The sequence below is a fragment of the Pyrus communis genome, chromosome 8 (genome assembly GCF_963583255.1).
Source record: "Pyrus communis chromosome 8, drPyrComm1.1, whole genome shotgun sequence".
Lineage (NCBI taxonomy): Eukaryota > Viridiplantae > Streptophyta > Magnoliopsida > Rosales > Rosaceae > Pyrus > Pyrus communis.
The window spans coordinates 389,088-407,086 of NC_084810.1; the positions used below are offsets into that span (position 1 = coordinate 389,088).

General features: G+C 37.5%; 3 protein-coding genes across 6 annotated transcripts; 2 read left to right on the forward strand and 1 right to left on the reverse strand.

The window, feature by feature from the left end:
• Window positions 1-4,965: 4,965 nt before the first annotated feature.
• LOC137742647 (kinesin-like protein KIN-14I) lies at window positions 4,966-10,782 on the forward strand. The gene is made up of 19 exons (XM_068482568.1): window positions 4,966-5,380; window positions 5,603-5,769; window positions 5,878-6,021; window positions 6,183-6,422; window positions 6,532-6,603; window positions 6,839-6,907; window positions 7,061-7,138; window positions 7,249-7,356; window positions 7,443-7,524; window positions 7,633-7,728; window positions 7,807-7,980; window positions 8,102-8,208; window positions 8,317-8,495; window positions 8,643-8,804; window positions 8,902-9,155; window positions 9,251-9,414; window positions 9,492-9,686; window positions 9,887-10,374; window positions 10,461-10,782. The coding sequence occupies exons 1-19, from the start codon at window positions 5,254-5,256 to the stop codon at window positions 10,582-10,584; spliced, it is 3,030 nt and encodes a 1,009-aa protein (XP_068338669.1). The 5' UTR covers window positions 4,966-5,253; the 3' UTR covers window positions 10,585-10,782.
• An 825-nt stretch (window positions 10,783-11,607) lies between these two features.
• Window positions 11,608-12,928, forward strand: LOC137741773 (major allergen Pru ar 1-like). The gene is made up of 2 exons (XM_068481491.1): window positions 11,608-11,791; window positions 12,567-12,928. The coding sequence occupies exons 1-2, from the start codon at window positions 11,608-11,610 to the stop codon at window positions 12,926-12,928; spliced, it is 546 nt and encodes a 181-aa protein (XP_068337592.1).
• Window positions 12,929-13,846: 918 nt separating this feature from the next.
• On the reverse strand, window positions 13,847-17,531 carry LOC137742431 (probable polygalacturonase). Of its 4 annotated transcripts, none has more exons than XM_068482296.1 (7): window positions 17,223-17,524; window positions 16,534-16,618; window positions 15,795-16,112; window positions 15,460-15,580; window positions 15,190-15,364; window positions 15,024-15,094; window positions 13,847-14,935 (listed from the first exon to the last, which is right to left on the reverse strand). In XM_068482296.1, exons 2-7 carry the CDS (start codon window positions 16,543-16,545, stop codon window positions 14,268-14,270), a joined length of 1,365 nt encoding a protein of 454 aa, XP_068338397.1. In that variant the 5' UTR covers window positions 16,546-16,618; window positions 17,223-17,524; the 3' UTR covers window positions 13,847-14,267. The 4 variants fall into 4 exon arrangements, with proteins under 4 accessions (XP_068338397.1, XP_068338396.1, XP_068338395.1 ...); XM_068482295.1 differs by having other exon boundaries at window positions 17,207-17,524; XM_068482294.1 differs by having other exon boundaries at window positions 15,460-16,112; window positions 16,530-16,618; window positions 17,223-17,531.
• Window positions 17,532-17,999: the final 468 nt, after the last annotated feature.

Consider the following 17,999-nt stretch of genomic DNA (forward strand, 5'->3'; position numbering starts at 1 on the left):
CTTGTGTGCACAAACCCGCAAAATGCCGTTGCAGAAAGAAAGTGATGGAGAACCTACAACAAAGGCATTCATGGGAAGTAGCATGATGACCATATGGCTACAGATAATCTTTCGGAAACTGGTAATTGCAATTATAATCCAACTATTGACAACCTTTTAATACAACTAATCATGATTAGCAACTCTCTGTATTAATTTGATTACTTTTGAGAATTGAATAATTTCAACCCATTTCTTACATTTCTTCATTTATTTACTTCCCACATTATCTGACATTTTACTTCTCAAAATAATTGTTAGTGTAAAATCTATACTACCTATTAATAGAATGTTATTTGTCAACAAAAAATTAATGAAAATGCTATTATACCCTTCCATATATAATTGAGAGAAAATATTAGGAAAAAAAAATCATGGGTATTAAATTTTTTTCGCTCAAACACATGTCATCAAAGCATGTCTCTAATTTTCTCTCTTCCTCTCTCTTTCACATTTCTCTCCAACTTTCCTCTCTTCCATAAATTCTTTTTCTTTTTAAATCTTTTATATTTACATACGTACAGTGTGTGGACTTTATTTGGTCCTAATTCCCAAATAATTAAGACATTTAGGGCTGGTTTGGTATTGCTGTGCTTTGAAAAAAAGCTACTTCTGCTGTGTTGTGAGAATAAGCAGCTGTGAAATAAAGCAGCAAAGTGTTTGGTAAACTTTTATGTAAAACAAATGTGAAAAAAAAAGCCAGTTTTTCAAAGCTGGGTTTTGCAGCTTCTTGTTTTTGGCTTTTTTTTACCCAAAACTGTGAAAAAAAGCTGAAACTGAATGTTTACCAAACACAAAAACAACTCCCAGCTTTTTTTTATACCAGCTTTTTTCAGAATCACCTCAGTACCAAACCAGGCCTTAATATTATGCACCCTATCAAAATTTCCCAATTACGATTCGTTTGAACATTGATGTGTTAATTCATATTATTAACTTTTTTTAATACATCCAAATTATTAACTTGATTCTATGTTTTGATGAATCCGACTAATTATGTGAATCTCTTTTTGTACTTTTAAAGAAACAACATATTACTTAAATTTAAAAGAATTTTTATCATAAGAGACGCAACAATAGCGGTATTCCAACCAAGCTAATCACAAATTATCATGGGAGAAATGTCTGTCAGTGCTGAATGAGATCTAGGCGATTTCAAAACATTATATTAGAGTCCGATTAGCTTCATATTGTGAAAGCTTAGCGGGATTCCTCAAGTAATCTTTCATTAGTTGGCCAGATTATTGAGGACATCATAATAACTTCCCGAGCTAATAATACAATCCCATACACAAAATTTTCTTCCATGATATTACGTTGTTAAATATAAATCAATGTTCTAAAAAACGATCCAGGCGCTGGACGGTGGTGACCCAAGACATTTTCTTGCAAATTGGTTGGAAAAATCGGTTGGGCTCTAGGCCCTTCTTTTTTTTTTCTTAAAAAAAAAAATCCTATCTACATTACTATATTTCCTTATTTTCCTCCTATTTTGCATTTTATGTGGTTTTAAATTGTGAACTTATTGTACATGTGTCATCTTACAATACTCCTCACTATGGTTATACAGTATATATGCTTAATGTGTTTTTAAATTTTGAACTTATTAGATACTCTTTTTGTATTTTATCATTCTTTTATTATCTTATTCATGAATTTCATACAAGTATAATTTTTTGTAAGTGTCAATATGCACTTATTTACAAAATATACAAGAAATTTACATAAATCCGTTTAGACTATCTAGACGTCTACTTAGACCCTACCTAACTGCCTAGGCACTATGCGCCAACCCGCCGCCCAACTAGCACTTAACGATTTTTAGAACCCGCCGCCCAACTAACACTTGCCTTCCTTCCAGTAAACCACGTACGCGAGACATTTGCCGGGTTTTGTTGAGGAAGATTGATCAAACACTACCGCAGCTCCGCTAATTACAGGGCAGATTGATGTAGACCGAACCTTATCCACTGAAAGCATGCCACGTACGAAGCAACGGTTGTCCATCGTGCTTGACCGCCGACTCCCATTGGTCCGTCACTCAAATTTTACTTCAGAAGGTGTCATTATATCAGCCACTTTTGCTATTGAGTGTTAAATTCCCGCCGAGCGGTCGCGAGTAGGACCGGTGAACACGCTCTACGTGGGGCCTCAACTTTATCCATACCTGGAGGTTCGGCACCGAACCTACCATTTGAATTTTTCGAACGTTGAAGCCATCGATCTGCAACACGCATGCCCCATGCTTCCCATAGTGTCCCATTTGTTTGTTTCCTTGTTCTGATATAGGGAGATGACTTGTTTTTTTCAACTCATGGCCACATAACATTTTCTGGCCAAAACACAAACTATTAGTATTTACCATGCTCAATTAATTTGTTCTCTCCCTAGTCACATTATTGTCACCAAATCTTGCAATTTTGCAAATGATTCATAATAAATAAAGCGAAACCTACAAGTAATTAAATGCCTTTTATTGTATTCGAGAGCTTATGTCAAGTAATGATTATAATCGAGAATGTAAGGATGCGAGGAGTCGTCTCACGTCAAAAAATTAAGATTTGTGCATGAACTTATAAAAAGTTTAGCTACTCCTCCTTTGTATGTAGGACCTAGTTATATTAGATAATGTATTAGTAATGTAATCAGCTTTGTATGTCTAAATAATATTCTGCGTGATAGTATCATAGCATGTTCCTCATGTGTGAAACCAATGTATAGTGACAAAAGTTTCCATTAAAATCTTTTGAAAATAACTCTTGTTATCAACTAATATCGCACGAAAAAAGAAGAAGTTCTAACACTTTATGGTGAGGGTAAACAACTACGGTAATATTCATATCAATAATAAAAGATTATGAGTAACTTTTCTTCAACATATATAACATAGTACAATTGACATGAGATACCATATAGACAATGTACCTCTGTCATAAAAGTTGGTCTCTTAGTAATTAGTATATTTCGAGAATTCAGTCCAACATTTTGACCTAAAAATTAGTTCCAAGCTTGGTAACTTAGAGCTCAAGGCCAGTCTTTACCTGCTTACATGGGACGTTTAGTGGTTATTGGTTAATCCCATGATCAACATGACCTAATAAGATATAACTGGAAGGCCGGCGGGTGACTGTTTTCAACAACCGTTTTTGCTATCTGATTGCAACACACGACCAACCCCACTACCCTTCCTCGACATATTATTATTGGGGGCATTGGGTGATTGGATAATGTCGATTCTTTCATCTTGCCTTCAAACTTTTCACTTGCCCAAGCTTGTGTCAAGATCTTCTAACTTCCCACATGTCTTCGTTGCTTTGAAACAACTTAACCAAAACCCCATATATAATAATATGGATTTCAAAATTTAAATAATTTTCCCTCCTTTTTTAATTAGAAAGGTGGCTGAACATGACCAAAATTATGACGTTAAATACAAAGTGTGCAAAAGAAATGGGCACCACTCTGGATTTCACCGTCCAAAGTCTAGGACCATGTAATCAGGGCCACTCAAATTGAATCCGACAATCTCCATTAACTCATTCCGATTAATTCATCTCACACAAACCAAATGCTCCAATTTATCTTTCACACAAACCAAAGACCTCAATTTTATAGTTCTTAAGATTCACACACTAAGGTTTGGGTAGGATCCAAATTCAAAAGAAATGGACAAACCCACCGACTTCTCATAATATTTGAATGGTTTGTATATATTATATAGATAGCTTTTGTAAATGTTTTCAAATAAGATTTCAAAATTTTAATGTTTTTGAATATCCATAGATGGAGAAGTTTTGTCGTTTAATTAAGGCAATAGATTAGTGGCACAAACACTATCCATCATTAACAAATTAGAAAACACGAGTGATGATCAAGGTTTAAAAGAAGTTAAGACGCTTGGATTTAAAGCATATAGTGCATGTTAGGTTTCAGGAATCTTAATTATGGTTTTAAAACCTTATACTAATTTGGACCGTCCTTCAGTATCCAAAACGTCGGGCAAATATTTTCATGCAATCATATATATCTCGTATAGAAAAAAAGGTTATTGTGACAAATGAATTGTTACCATAGATAAGTATTTTTAGTCTAACCATCAGACTATTACGTGTTATTACTAATTTATTCACATTATTATTAGCACATTGTAAGACTTAGCTCACTCTCTCCCATTTTCTTAGTGTAGATAATATCGTTTGTTAAGAAAAATTATATTGATTTATTAGTACTGTATACAATGTTCTCTAACTATTCACAAATATAACGTTCAAACCGTTACCCCAAAGATTATGGTGAGTATTGCTTTCCTTTGCAAGAGCAATAATTTTATTCTTGTTTTTGGTTATAATAAGATGAAATAATTTGGTGAGCTTACAAGTTAGAACATTAAATAGCTTTTCATCAAAATAAGATTTACTTAAAATGCCGTGATGTATGTCCTCTAAGTAGGATCTTAACCCGAACCACATAGTCAAATCTTCTACAGCCACGCTTTCAGTTGGCGTGTAAAAACGACTTTAAAATTGAGGAGAAGTTCTTTCTCTTTTCACTTAGTGACTGACTCACAAAACTTGTGTTTATGATCAGAACCATTTCTAAAAAAACCAAATTAATTAGTTAATTTCTTTTTGTATGGTTTAGACTTTAGACTTCTAAGTTAGAATGCATACATCAACATAATATATTTTTCTTGAAAAGAAAGAGGGTAGTTTGGTAATTTGAAATAAACCCGGGAAGGCTCGGCAACAGGTTCGGGCAGGGGAGAGTAGGTTCAGAGGAAAAGGGAGGTCGGAGGGAGAGAGAGAGAGTATTAAAACAGAGAGAGAGAGAGAGAGAGAGAGAGAGAGGAGAAAGAGAAGGAGAAAAGCAAAAGGTACCTCATCCTCATGGGACTGTGAAGAGAAAGAGAGTCTAAATTGGAAACAAAGAAACCTTTACATCAATTAAAACACCAACAACAATAACAACACAGATACTCTCTCTCTCTCTGCCTCTTCTGGCTGTGATTTACTGGTTTTGGTTCTCTAGATCTTTTCTGTCAGAAGGCAATACAGCAGATAGCTGGGATTGCATTGATTTCGTATAGATTCTTTTGGGAAGTTGAGGGGGATTTGATTGATTGATGGCTGAATTGTGAAAGAGTTCGGTTTCCAGTTTTCGGAATTTGGAGTGAGAAATTGTTTGTGGTGGGGAAGCAAGCAAGAAGAAGAAGCGATGGCTGCAGCAGCAGGAGGAACGGCATTGTCGTTTTCGGTTGCGTCGATGGTGGAGGACGTGCTTCAACAGCACGGCACTCGCCTCGGCGATCTTAATTTGGAGTCTCGAAAAGCTGAGGAAGCCGGTACTCACTTTTTTTTCAATCCAAATTCTCTCGATTGTATTCAAGATTGTATTTTCCTTCATTTTCTCAGCAACCAAACAGAAAATCAGCTCTCTCTCTCTCTCTCTCTCCTTTGTTTGGTTTAACTTTACCAATTGATTCCAAGTTTGAAATAATTGAATACTTGAAAACTGCGTTTCGTTTCCTTGTTTGAGCTAATCGAGCTAACCTTTCGTTGTGTAGCATCAAGGAGAAATGAGGCGGCCGGGTGGCTTCGAAAGATGATCGGCGTTGTTGCCGCTAAAGACATGCCGGCAGAGCCTTCGGAGGAAGAGTTTAGGCTTGGATTGAGAAGTGGGATAATCCTCTGCAATGCGATCAATAAAGTTCAACCTGGAGCTGTGCCCAAGGTGACCCTGATCCTCTGATCCTATCCTAATTTCTCGCATTTTTTCGTCTTCAATTTCAATTTTGCAAAAATTGAGCCATTGTTTGCATTGCTTAATTATTTTTTTCAGGTGGTAGAAAGTCCATGCGATTCAGCTTTGATCCCCGATGGGGCGGCTTTGTCTGCGTTTCAGTACTTCGAGAATGTGAGGAACTTCCTTGTTGCTATCGAGGGGATGGGGCTTCCCTCGTTTGAGGCATCTGATTTGGAACAAGTATGTATTTTTACACAAGGGTATTCGATAAGTTTTCGATAAGTTTCTATGCGCATCAAATTACTGGAACTTGTAACCGGACAACTACAGTTTTCAGAATTAGATTTTCTAAGATAAATACTTCTTTAACATATATCCATTTTATTTTGTTATCCCATCAGGGAGGGAAATCTGCAAGAGTTGTAAATACGGTTCTGGCGCTTAAATCTTACAGTGAGGGGAAACAGACCGGGGGAAATGGCATATCAAAATTTGGTGCAAACATAAAACCCACTACTTCTGCGGCAAGGCCTTTTGTAAGGAAAAATTCGGAGCCATTCACGAATTCGCTGTCAAGAACTTCCTCAATGAATGACAAATCCTTGAGCGCTCTGTCCTCTGATCTTAATTCTAATAAGATGGTTGGTAAACTAACAATTCTAACGTTATATTATTAATTTTCTTTTGTGTGTTTGGGCATTCTTGAGTAAGAACTATAAGTTCGTCCTTTCTTGTTTTGAGTTATTGCAGCCTAGTTCTCACTCCTTGAGTATGCTTGTTCGCGCAGTTCTATTAGATAAGAAGCCTGAAGAAGTTCCGATGGTAAGGCTGGGGAAACATTCCCTCATCTTGTACAACTCATATCTGCTACTTAATATTGTCTAACTGGTCTGCGTTTAACCAAGTGAATTGCATTTTTAACTTGCCAGGAAGAAAAAAAGCATTGTTTGATTCTTTGATACAACTACCTATAAAGTACTATTGATTCACTGCCAGTGATATCTTGTAACTTTTCTGCTGCTACTTAATTCGGTTATTTTACCCGAATGTGCAACAGTTGGTAGAGTCTGTGCTAAGCAAGGTCATGGAGGAATTTGAGCAACGTATGTCCAGCCAATGTGAATTGGTATGCTTGTTTTTCTCTTTCAAAACTGTTACCCTTTAAACATTATCTGGAAAATATGTTGTAGGGATACGTGCTTTCACCTATTCAATATGATTAGGGTTCTCTCTTTGTTTCTTTTTCAAACATTTACGCGCTTACAAATTTATCTTACAGACAAAACCAAGTCCAAAAGATGTGGCTGTTTCGCATGGATACAAGTTTCCAATGAAATTCGCTTCTGGTGATAAAAAGGTAACTATTGTGCTTTTGTTTCCGGTCATCTAGAGAAACTCATATTTTGATGTTGAAGTTCATAAATAGATTGAAACTCAAATATCTTTGTCTTTTTCGATAATTATCAGGTGGAAGACAAATCACTTGTCAATACAAAGCACATCTCGGATGAGGAATCAAAAAGTCGGCTGCTTAAACAGCAAATGATCTTTGATCAACAACAAAGAGATGTTCAGGTAGGTTTCAGCCGTGATTTTTTTTTTTTTTTTTTTTTTTTTTGTGTTTATTGGTTAGTATACTCATGCCACATATCAATTTGCAGGAATTAAAGCAAACTCTTCACACTACCAAATCTGGTATTCAGTTTATGAAAATGAAGTTCCACGAGGAGTTCCACAATATTGGTATAAATTCAGAAAGAATATATCTGTTTGTTTTTTGGTTACATTTTTCCTTTTGAGGGTGGTGAGTAGAAGAAATCTTTATCCTCGTTCACTTTTCTCCTTCCATAGGTTTACACATTCATGGCTTAGCTCATGCAGCGAGTGGATATCACAGAGTTCTTGAAGAAAATCGAAAGCTTTACAATCAAGTTCAAGATCTCAAAGGTAATAAATTGGTCTAGACTCTAAACTTTCACAAGTCTAGTCCTCAATGGCTAATTAGTTATCTGTTGTGTTGATTAGGAAGTATCAGGGTTTATTGTCGAGTGAGACCCTTCTTATCTGGAGTATCAAACTGTTTAAGCACTGTGGATCATATCGAAGATGGAAATATCACTATTAACACCCCAGCAAGGCATGGGAACGGACACAAGTCCTTCAGTTTCAACAAAGTATTCGGGCCATCTGCAAGCCAAGGTTGGTAAGCCTCTCTTAAGGTTTTTTTTATTTTTTTATTTGTTAAGGAAACAATCTTCAAGTTCTATAATCTTAACTTTTGATTGTATTTTTCACCATGTTATCTTCTAATGCCTCGCAGCTGATGTCTTCTCTGATATGCAACCACTGATTCGGTCCGTCCTTGATGGTTACAATGTTTGCATATTTGCATACGGGCAAACTGGATCAGGCAAAACGTACACTATGGTAATATATGCTGTCAATCACAGTATACATCTTTTTTTTACATGAATTGTAGATTTTGCTTGATTGATTATGCATATTATCACTAAGTTATGTTGTTTAATTGATTAGAGTGGACCCAGAGAACTTACAGAGAAAAGCCAAGGTGTAAATTATAGGGCATTGGGAGACTTGTTTTTTATAGCAGATCGAAGAAAGGACACTTTCCGGTATGATGTTTCTGTTCAAATGATTGAGATCTATAACGAGCAAGTACGAGATCTCCTTGTTACTGATGGGAGTAACAAAAGATATCCTTTACTAGTTTACTGCTTTTATATTTTTTTCTCCAATAGGTCTTGAAGGTCAAGCAACATGTCAAAACACTTGTGATAAACTAAAAAAGTTGTGTTTTTGTTGTCTTTCACACATTCCAGGCTTTCCTTAATTATTCGCACATTAGAAATTCGTAATAGTTCTCAAACAGGTCTCAGTGTGCCAGATGCAAATCTTGTTCCTGTATCATCAACATCTGATGTTATCGATCTGATGAACCTTGGACAAAAGAATCGCGTTGTGGGTGCAACTGCCCTAAATGACCGTAGTAGTCGTTCTCACAGGTAGGAATCTAGTCTTCTTTTTGTGTTTTGAGAGCATGTATAAATGGTTTTGTTGCAATTAGCCAACTCTAAGTCTCGAACTTTTATCAATCTGCAGTTGCTTGAATGTTCATGTTCAAGGAAGGGATTTGACATCTGGAGCTATTCTTCGTGGCTGTATGCATCTGGTTGATCTTGCAGGAAGTGAGAGGGTGGACAAATCTGAGGTGACTGGGGATAGATTAAAAGAAGCTCAACATATTAACAAATCACTCTCAGCTTTAGGCGATGTTATCGCTTCCCTTGCCCAAAAGAACCCACATGTTCCTTATAGAAATAGTAAACTAACACAGTTGCTCCAAGATTCACTTGGTAAGGTTAACTAAAACATGCCTTCTTGAGAGATGTTTAGCCTGGTTTATTGAGAAAGTTTTGTTTATGGTTCTCTATTTGTAATCATATTTCAGGTGGACAGGCCAAGACACTTATGTTTGTTCACATAAGCCCTGAGGCAGATGCTGTTGGTGAAACAATAAGCACGCTCAAATTTGCAGAGCGAGTAGCCACAGTTGAACTTGGTGCAGCCCGAGTAAACAAAGATAGCACAGATGTCAAAGCTCTCAAGGAACAGGTTTTTACACACTGTCACACTCACTTGTATTGTTTCAATTCTCATTATGCATTACTGAAATTTTCTATTGCGATCAGATTGCTGGTCTTAAGGCACAACTAGCCAGGAAAGAGGAAGCTGAACGCAATCAACCCCCAGTCTCTGGCAGCTCTGATAAATACAGGATGAAATCTGGTGAGATGTCACCATTTCATTCTAACCATCAGGGTACAGACATGATGGGGGACCAGAATGGTTGCCAGACACCAATGATCAATGTAGGCAAAATTGAGGTAAGTGTAAGCTTTTGAAGGTGATTCTGAAGGACGTCATTGTTTTTCAACTGTCAGTAGATGTCACGTCAAATTTTGAGTTTGATGCCTCATTCTTTTGCCTTGTAGTTTCTTGTCCTAGATTTGTTTTCAACGGTCATTTGGCTAGTATGTTCTAATCACTGTGACTTGGCGCTCTTGTTGACGTCTTGCTTTTGTAGATTAACGACAATTCTGCTTCGAGGACAAAAAGACAAAGCTTTGATCTTGATGAGCTACTAGGTAATTCATCTCCCTGGCCCCCAGTTGATAGTCCTATTCAAAACTGTGGAGAGGATGATAGAGACATGAGCTCAGGCGAGTGGGTTGATAAGGTTATGGTAAACAAGCTAGAAGCAAGCAGAGCTGGAAATCCTTTAGGATCATGGGGAGCAGACAGTGGGAATTTATCTGATGGTTTCTACCAGAAATATCTCCAGGATTCTTCCAAGGTTTATCCAGAACAATCCTACAATATGTTCGCGGGAAGCAACGGGTTCAATGTTGCTAGCACCGATGACATGGATGATCTTGATGCTGCCACCAGTGACTCTTCAGAGCATGATTTGCTCTGGCAATTCAATCAAACTAAACTTACTAGCATAGCCAATGGGATTGCGTCGAAAACCAAGAAACCTAATGGAAAGCCAATGAAAGGCCTAGAACCAAGGTAATTCGAACGTGGCCTTCTGTTTGCAAATTGCATGAGTTTTATATTACCTGATTCCTAAAAGAGCTGCTAATGGTTTTTCGCAGCAAGAGCTTTAATCCTTCTCTAGGCCCTTCACCGTCACGAAAACCTTTGAACGGGGTACCACATCGGACTGCAAGGCAGCCAGTTCCGGCTGAGATGAAACGCAAAGCTGGGAGTAGAAAGTAGAGGTGTTATAACTCGATACATTGACGGAGTGATTCAGGTTTTTTTTTTCTTCTTTTTTTTTTCCAATGATTTCTTTGATTTATTACGGAGAGAGAGGTTTTAATACATTCTTGTTATATATACAAAGTTAAAGTGAAGCAATAAATCCAGTTGCTTGTATATGTTCTTGTGATTATTACGCGAATTTTTTAATGATTACGAGCGTTTATCTATGCACTCAAGGTCTTAAGTTTGTTTCTCCATTCCTTAATAGAGCTTGGCCTTTTCTTTGGCTCGCTGGCTCCAAGAGACACGAACATGCCCTCTACTTTTAATATAAAAAAATATCATCTAACTGTTTTATATTTGTATAAACGATATGCAAAAATCGAGAAATAGTCTAAATTTTTAACCATGAACCAAAAGGTACCTATCCAAACAAGTTGGTGGATTATATTGTCTGAAAAATGATTTAGATGCGTCTAACAATCTAGCAAGGACAAGAACAGTTTGTTATATAAATCAATGTTTGATGATTGTAACAACAACAACAATAATACAAATATCTACACGTTTGAATTAGACTATTTTGGAAGTACTTTTAAAATGATTAAAAGTATTTTAGCGAAAATATTTTTGAAACCAATCCTTAATAAAAATGCAAGTAAATCCTAAAAGGCGTCTAAAGTGCTTCATGCAAAGAAGCACCAATTATGTATTTCTTACAAGAAAAACTTCAAGTGCGTTTAGTATCCAAAAGTATTTTATTTTCTCTAGGGTTTTCAATCATTTTAAAAGCATTTCCATGTCTGTTTCATTTCATATCTATTAGACTATGACGATTAGGTCAAATTTTGTGTTCTATGGTTTATGCTTATAGCAATAAATATGGTCCAACAAAGCCAACTATAAAAAGTAAGAAATTCAAATCTTCAAGTTTTGATCCAGGAGTTTATATTCAATTCAGTTCTCTCAACCCTACGTCTAAACTCTCTAATTATCATTTTTCATATTAGCAAAAGGCTAATTAATTAGCTAACTTTCATGAGTTCCATAAGTTCGAGGCAGGAATTTACAAGTCCAGTGGCAGCAGACAGGTTGTTCAAGGCCTTGATCACAGACTCCGACAATCTCATCCCCAAGCTCATGCCTACGGCCATCAAGAGCATCGAAATCATCCACGGCGACGGCGGCGTAGGAAGCATCAAGCAGATCAACTTTGCTGAGTGTAATTATCAATTAAGCATGTGATCATTTACCCTAATCAAAAGCATAGTGATTTTCACACTCTGATTTTCTCCATAGGCAACCTTTGATTGTCTTTGTCCATTGCTAGAGTGAAAGGAGTGCAAATGGAGAAAAATGGGAGGCGGAAATAACTCCCAAATAAAAAATCATCTTCGTCGCATCGCATTTCTCTTTTACATGTCTAGTTTTAACCACTTGTTTTGTAATTGATGACCCTAATAAAAAAGGTAGTGATTTTCACACTCTCGTTTTCTCCTTATGCATCCTACTTTTGTTTTTGTCCATGGCTAAAGTAAAAAGGAGGAATGGAGGTGGACAAAAGCAGAGTGCGGAAGTTACTTCAAACTAAAAATCATCACGTTTGTCGTGCCACATTTCTTTGTTTCACATCTAAACACTGGCGGAGCCAGGTTAAGGGTTGCTCTGGGCGGTAGCCCAAGTAGCTTCCAGTGAAAAATAAAATTTTACATGTAATTTTGATTGATTTTCACCCATCATATATTTAGTCATTAATCCGAATTCTTTAGATTTAACTATATAAAATTATATAATACATTTTACATACCATCTCTTTTTCTTACATTTTTTTTTATCGCTTCTTGTACATGTACAAGTTTGGATTTGTTTGAATTTTAACACGTATTTATTTAATTACAAAAAATTTTGGCTCACCTTGTGAATTTTTTTAAGCTAGCTGATACAACAAAAAACACGGTATCAAGTTTCTTTATTTATAAAAAATTTAAATTTTTAAGCTAGCCCATCCGATAAAAAATTCCTAACTCCGCCATTGTGTCTAAATGTGCCTACATGCTCGTCATCGTTGATGCTGTGCTGGTACGCGTTACAAGACACTCTGGACGTGGAGAATTTGGTGTGCAAGTACCCTCTGGTTGAAGGAGATGTATTGGAGGGCAAGATTAAGTCCATTTCTTACGAGGTGAGCTTTCAAGCTTCCCCCATCGGCGGATGTACTTGTAAGATGATGAGTGAGTACGATGCCGCGGGTGACTTGGAGATCAACGAGGAAGAAATCAGGGGTGGCAAAGAAAGAGCAATGGGCATGTACAAAGTTGTTGAAGCTTACCTCTTCGAAAGTCCTGGTGCCTACGAATAGTTGCAGCAGCCTCAGCTGTATTTTCGTGTAGAGTTGTCGTGGGCTTGCATGTGAAAAGCTCTTTCTATTTCCGTCATTCTTTGTCACGGTCTTTTACGTGAAAAGCCCTCTATATTCTCCGTCATTCTTGTTTTCCGGTCAACTTTCACGGTATGCATTTCTCCTTTCATCCAGTTTTTTGTTCCTAGCCTTTTGTTCATACATAGGCTTCTCTGTTACAAAACTAGCCACTTCAAATAGGTTCATTGCTCCTGCCCAGAATACGATTAATCCGGCATGAGCTACATGAGCCCCCAATAGTTTACGGGATAGATTGATAAGTCTGGCATTCCCTGCCCACCAAATGAACCGGTGGTTTCTTGGTCATGACCGTCTAAAGATAAAGTTCCATTAAAGAGCGTTTCTACGGGGTAGAACCTCCTCAAGGATTATAAGATTTTTCATGAGGCTAATCTTGAGCCACCATCCAAGCACGAATACCTTCATTTAAGAGAATATTTTTTGTGTAGAAAGTCTCAAATTCAAGATCTTTTGTTACTTCAAGAGCACTCATCCATAAATCGGTTACTGATTCAAATAACATAAAGAAATAACCAACATTTATTGGAATAGGCAACCCCAAAGATTTGGGACATAAAACAGTTGGTGGTGACCATTGCATAAGTTTTTTTTTTCAGATTGAGATGGGTTAAAAGCACGGGACATGAGGAATGTAAGCTTACAAAGTTTATGGTTATTTTCATCTGCAACATTACCATGTCGGAAAGTAAGAAACAAACTTTAGTACACATCCAAATACGTGACAGTGCGTGATTGGCTTGAAATACCGTCACTGTAACATCCGTGTAGGTAAGTTTTCCTCCAACAATACGGACAATGACGGAACCAACTACGGTGCAGAATCCACAAGTCCATTCATTACCAAACCTGACTGAATCAGGACATTAAACAAGAATTACTCATAATTTCAATCACATCAGTCACTTAATCCTCCCTGTGCCAGAAAATTAATCTGGTATCAGTCCACATTACACGAAATTTACATCGTAGCTAAAGGTAATCAAAGGAAAATAAAGACAACGGAAGCAAATGGCTATCTGAGTTGTACTGCACTACCAAAATTTCCTTGTACAAGAAGAGATGAGGCCCTACGTGAGCCTATCAGGACGCCGCTGACACTTGAAAAGATCTCGTAGCAAGGCAGAGAATGCCTGTTTGTATGTATTCAAAGAGATGGAAGATACGAAGTTGGAGCTTTATTGGAAAATTCTTCTGTACAAATGGTATCTCATGTACAGATTGCCAAAAACCAATGATTTTGTCTTTTTCGACGTTGATCTCACAAAACTGAAGCATAATTATATAAGGGAAAGAAGCAAGCTGCGGAAGAGTTAAAAGCCGAGTCTTGGAGATTTGGACATGGTTTGGGAGAAACTTCATGCGAAAAACCGATCACGTTGGAACAGAACCATGAGGTAGACGAATTCCAAGTGAGGGAGAATGAGATATTCGAGAGACAGATGGATGTGAAAGGCGATTTTTCGAGTCCAGAAAAGCTTCCGGCTAATGTAACATTAGTGCCGACCATATTCTCAAAGGTGATTCCTTTAACTACTGGCAGTTCATCAGGATCATATTTTTCATCAGGATGTGAACCGATCTGACCAGTAGCCTCAATTGCCAAGTGAATGTTCTCCATTTCAACATTGGATATAACTATGTCTTTCATATAACCTCCTCTTCCCATAGCTGTCTTGAGTGCAATGCCGATGAATGAGTCATGTAGACGAAGTTGCTCTACACGTACATGTGATATGCCTCCAGACATCTCGCTGCCAAATGCCAGGCCGGAGCCTAAAGAAGACTGAAGGTTAACGCCACGGATGTGTACATTTTTTGTTGGTTTTCCGAAGGCAATTCCATACTCATCCCAACCGCTCTTGAGAACAATTGCGTCATGCCCCATACTAATGTTGCAGTTCTCAATGCAAACATTTTCTGAAGAATCTGAAGTTACACGAACGAAAGATACTTAGGCTCTTTGTATATGCAGATGCAGTGATAGATAAACAGTGAAAAATAATGTTTGACGCACCTGGGACTATACCGCTAGTATATGGAGATGCATGAAAAGCATGAAGAGTTATGTTTAGAACTTGCATATTGCTGCATTATTTCGACACGTAAAGGTTAGCATCAGTTCTTGAAATGCAACTGGTACCAGAAATGCAAAATTTGACCTCAGAAGCTACGAGCAGTACCTGCAGTATGTCGGATGAATGTGCCAAGCAGGGGAGTTCAAGAGGGTTAAATTTGATACAGTAACATTTTCGCATCCGGTAAATTCCACTAGATGTGGTCGGCTATAATTCAAGGCATGATAGCTGAATTGTTCCCACCAGACGGAACCCTGTCCATCAATGGTTCCATTATCACCTGGTAAAATTTATCGAATGTGGAATGAGTTACGTACAAGGCAGAACTCGGATATATGTCAGCAGACAAGCATTTTTTACGGATGAAATCCTCACCTGTTACTATCACATCTGTTAGATTGTCTCCATTGATCAAGCTACGATATCTCCAACCCGGCAAGTCAATCCCTCGACCATAAGAAGGCAGGGGTTCCACAGTTTCCCAGTGAGTGTAATCCTGCATAAGCATTGCCAACACCGAGTGTTTTTTACAATGTGGGAAAGTTTCTATTGGAACAAAGCAGAGAAAATTTTTGGTTACGGAAATGATTTCCACACGCCCTTTTCTCCCACCTTTGAATTGATAAAAAATCAAATGACATGAATAAACCACGGTGCACAGAAAGAAAAAAGTGTGCGGAAATAAATTTTCCTTTGCGTTATATGTGAACCTGGGATCCAAGAATGATGGCGCCAGATTCCAGGAAGAGCGTGAGGTGGCTGGTGAGGTTAAAACTTCCGGTAAGCCACTTTCCGGGCGGAACATAGAGCTGAGCACCGCCCTTGTCTGCAAACGACTTGACATAGAAAATAGCATTTTGGAACGCGACCGTGTTCAATGTTTTCCCGTCTCCAACTGCTCCAAACTCCAAGAGTGACACACTGTGAGGTCTTGGATCGAAAAGCTTCTTCCTTTCGCATTCTCCGTCCTTCCCTTCTCCATCATACTGAGCAGCACTAGTAAATGCCAGAATCAAAAGCAGAGCCAACTGAAATATACGAAAACAACAGAAAATTAACCTTGGACGGAAGTAAGAGATGTGCCTACAAAAATCCTGCAACCAAAACTTAGTAGAACACGAAGAAAAACACACTAAAATCGAAACCTTAATCAACGATGCAGAAAGCGCAAACGTAAAAATCAATGATATAGAGAGCAAAGAAGATACTAAAGTACACAGCATTCGATGTCCGAAGATCTTGACAATGTAGGCAAAACAAAGAAGCAATCTGAGAATTATGAATTCATAAACATCGTACGGAAATCCCATATACAATGTAAAAACCAACAATCACCGGATCAAAAAGATCATTTTTTGCAGATTCCCGTATGATGAAAATAAAAAACCAACATACAAACACACATGTATATATGAATCAAACACCAGAAATCAAAACCAACGTACTTACTAGGCTCTTCATTAGTCGTTTGCCCTTCCACTTAACAGAAAATTACCAAATGACCAAACTCAGAGAGCAGCAGGCTCTAAAATCTCTGCAAAAACCCAGTAAAAATGTGAAACGAAAGGAGGAAGAAGAAGTGAAAAGGATCAAGTAAGAGGAGGGTTTGGTGTATAAAATTATAAATTGCCAATGATGTACATGAAAACAAAAAAACAAACAAAACCAAACGGGTGGTGAGAGAAAACGACAGCTTAAAAAAAGTAAAAGCCAGCTGAAATTTGCAACTTGCGTAACAATAAAAAGCATTTTCCACGCATCAAAGTTGGAAAGTGCAAATTTGAATATAATATATATATGTATATATATTTTTTTTATCTTTTGCAAAATCTTCGACATAAAAAGGTAATCTTGTTCCTTAAACAAATTTAGTAATTTAATTAAACCTCCACAATTCCCAACATAAAATCCTGTCTTGCCGACACAATCTTGGCCCCCAAAACCCTCCATGCATCCATCACAGACACAAAAACACAGTCAAACTCTGTGTAATTAATACGAGAATTTGATTGGTGTGAAGATACCTCAAACTAATTATCTTTTAATTTCTACAAATAACAATGAGTGAATTGTGATTGTCTGGTAATAAAGATGTAATGTATAATATGGTTTGATGAGATACCGTGATGGTGACATACTAAATTACTGGAAGGCAAAGACTTGCCTGTTGGGTGCACTGCGCACGGTGGTGGGGGCGGAGGGACCATAATGTCATTGAAGTGGCGATACTACAAGGCTGGCGTCAGCCCAAGATGCCAAAGCGCCAGATCGCAACCACTTGTGCCGCCATGTGTAGGCCACCCTCGTCGGCTCCTCCTCCTTTATGAGTGTTTGTCAGCCCCTCTTGCCGCTGCTTCTCCTCAGAGTGCTGAATTTATTCCCTCATTCCCTCCTCCTCCTAGTATCAATTATGAGACTGTCATCAAATCAAACACTTCAACTGATGACACACCTTTTACGAACACGTATTTGTTTTCTTTTTTAGTTTAAGTTTTCTCCGAGGACTTTGTGTTGTTTTACCAAAATCTGCGGCGCCATTTGTTCCACGCCTAATGGCTTATTAATCTGTCAATGTACAATGCCTGCTATTCACTCACTTTCTTACAACATCACATGCCACACATTCTGAGCACTTGTTTTTAGTGAAAACGCATTTAAAATGATTGAAAATGTTTTTATTGAAAACGCTTTAAAATGATTGAAAATGTTTTTAGTGAAAACGCAAAAAGTACATGCTTCGTGCTTTTAAAATCTAAAAATATTTTATTTAAAAACGTTTTCAGTTGCCAATGATGAATTTGATATCTAATTGTGCTTGAAGTTTAACAATAGTCTCAAATTTGACTCCCACATACACAAATACGTGATAACGGTGCGTTTGATGATCCACGTTTAACAGTTTGGTGATTTGTTCA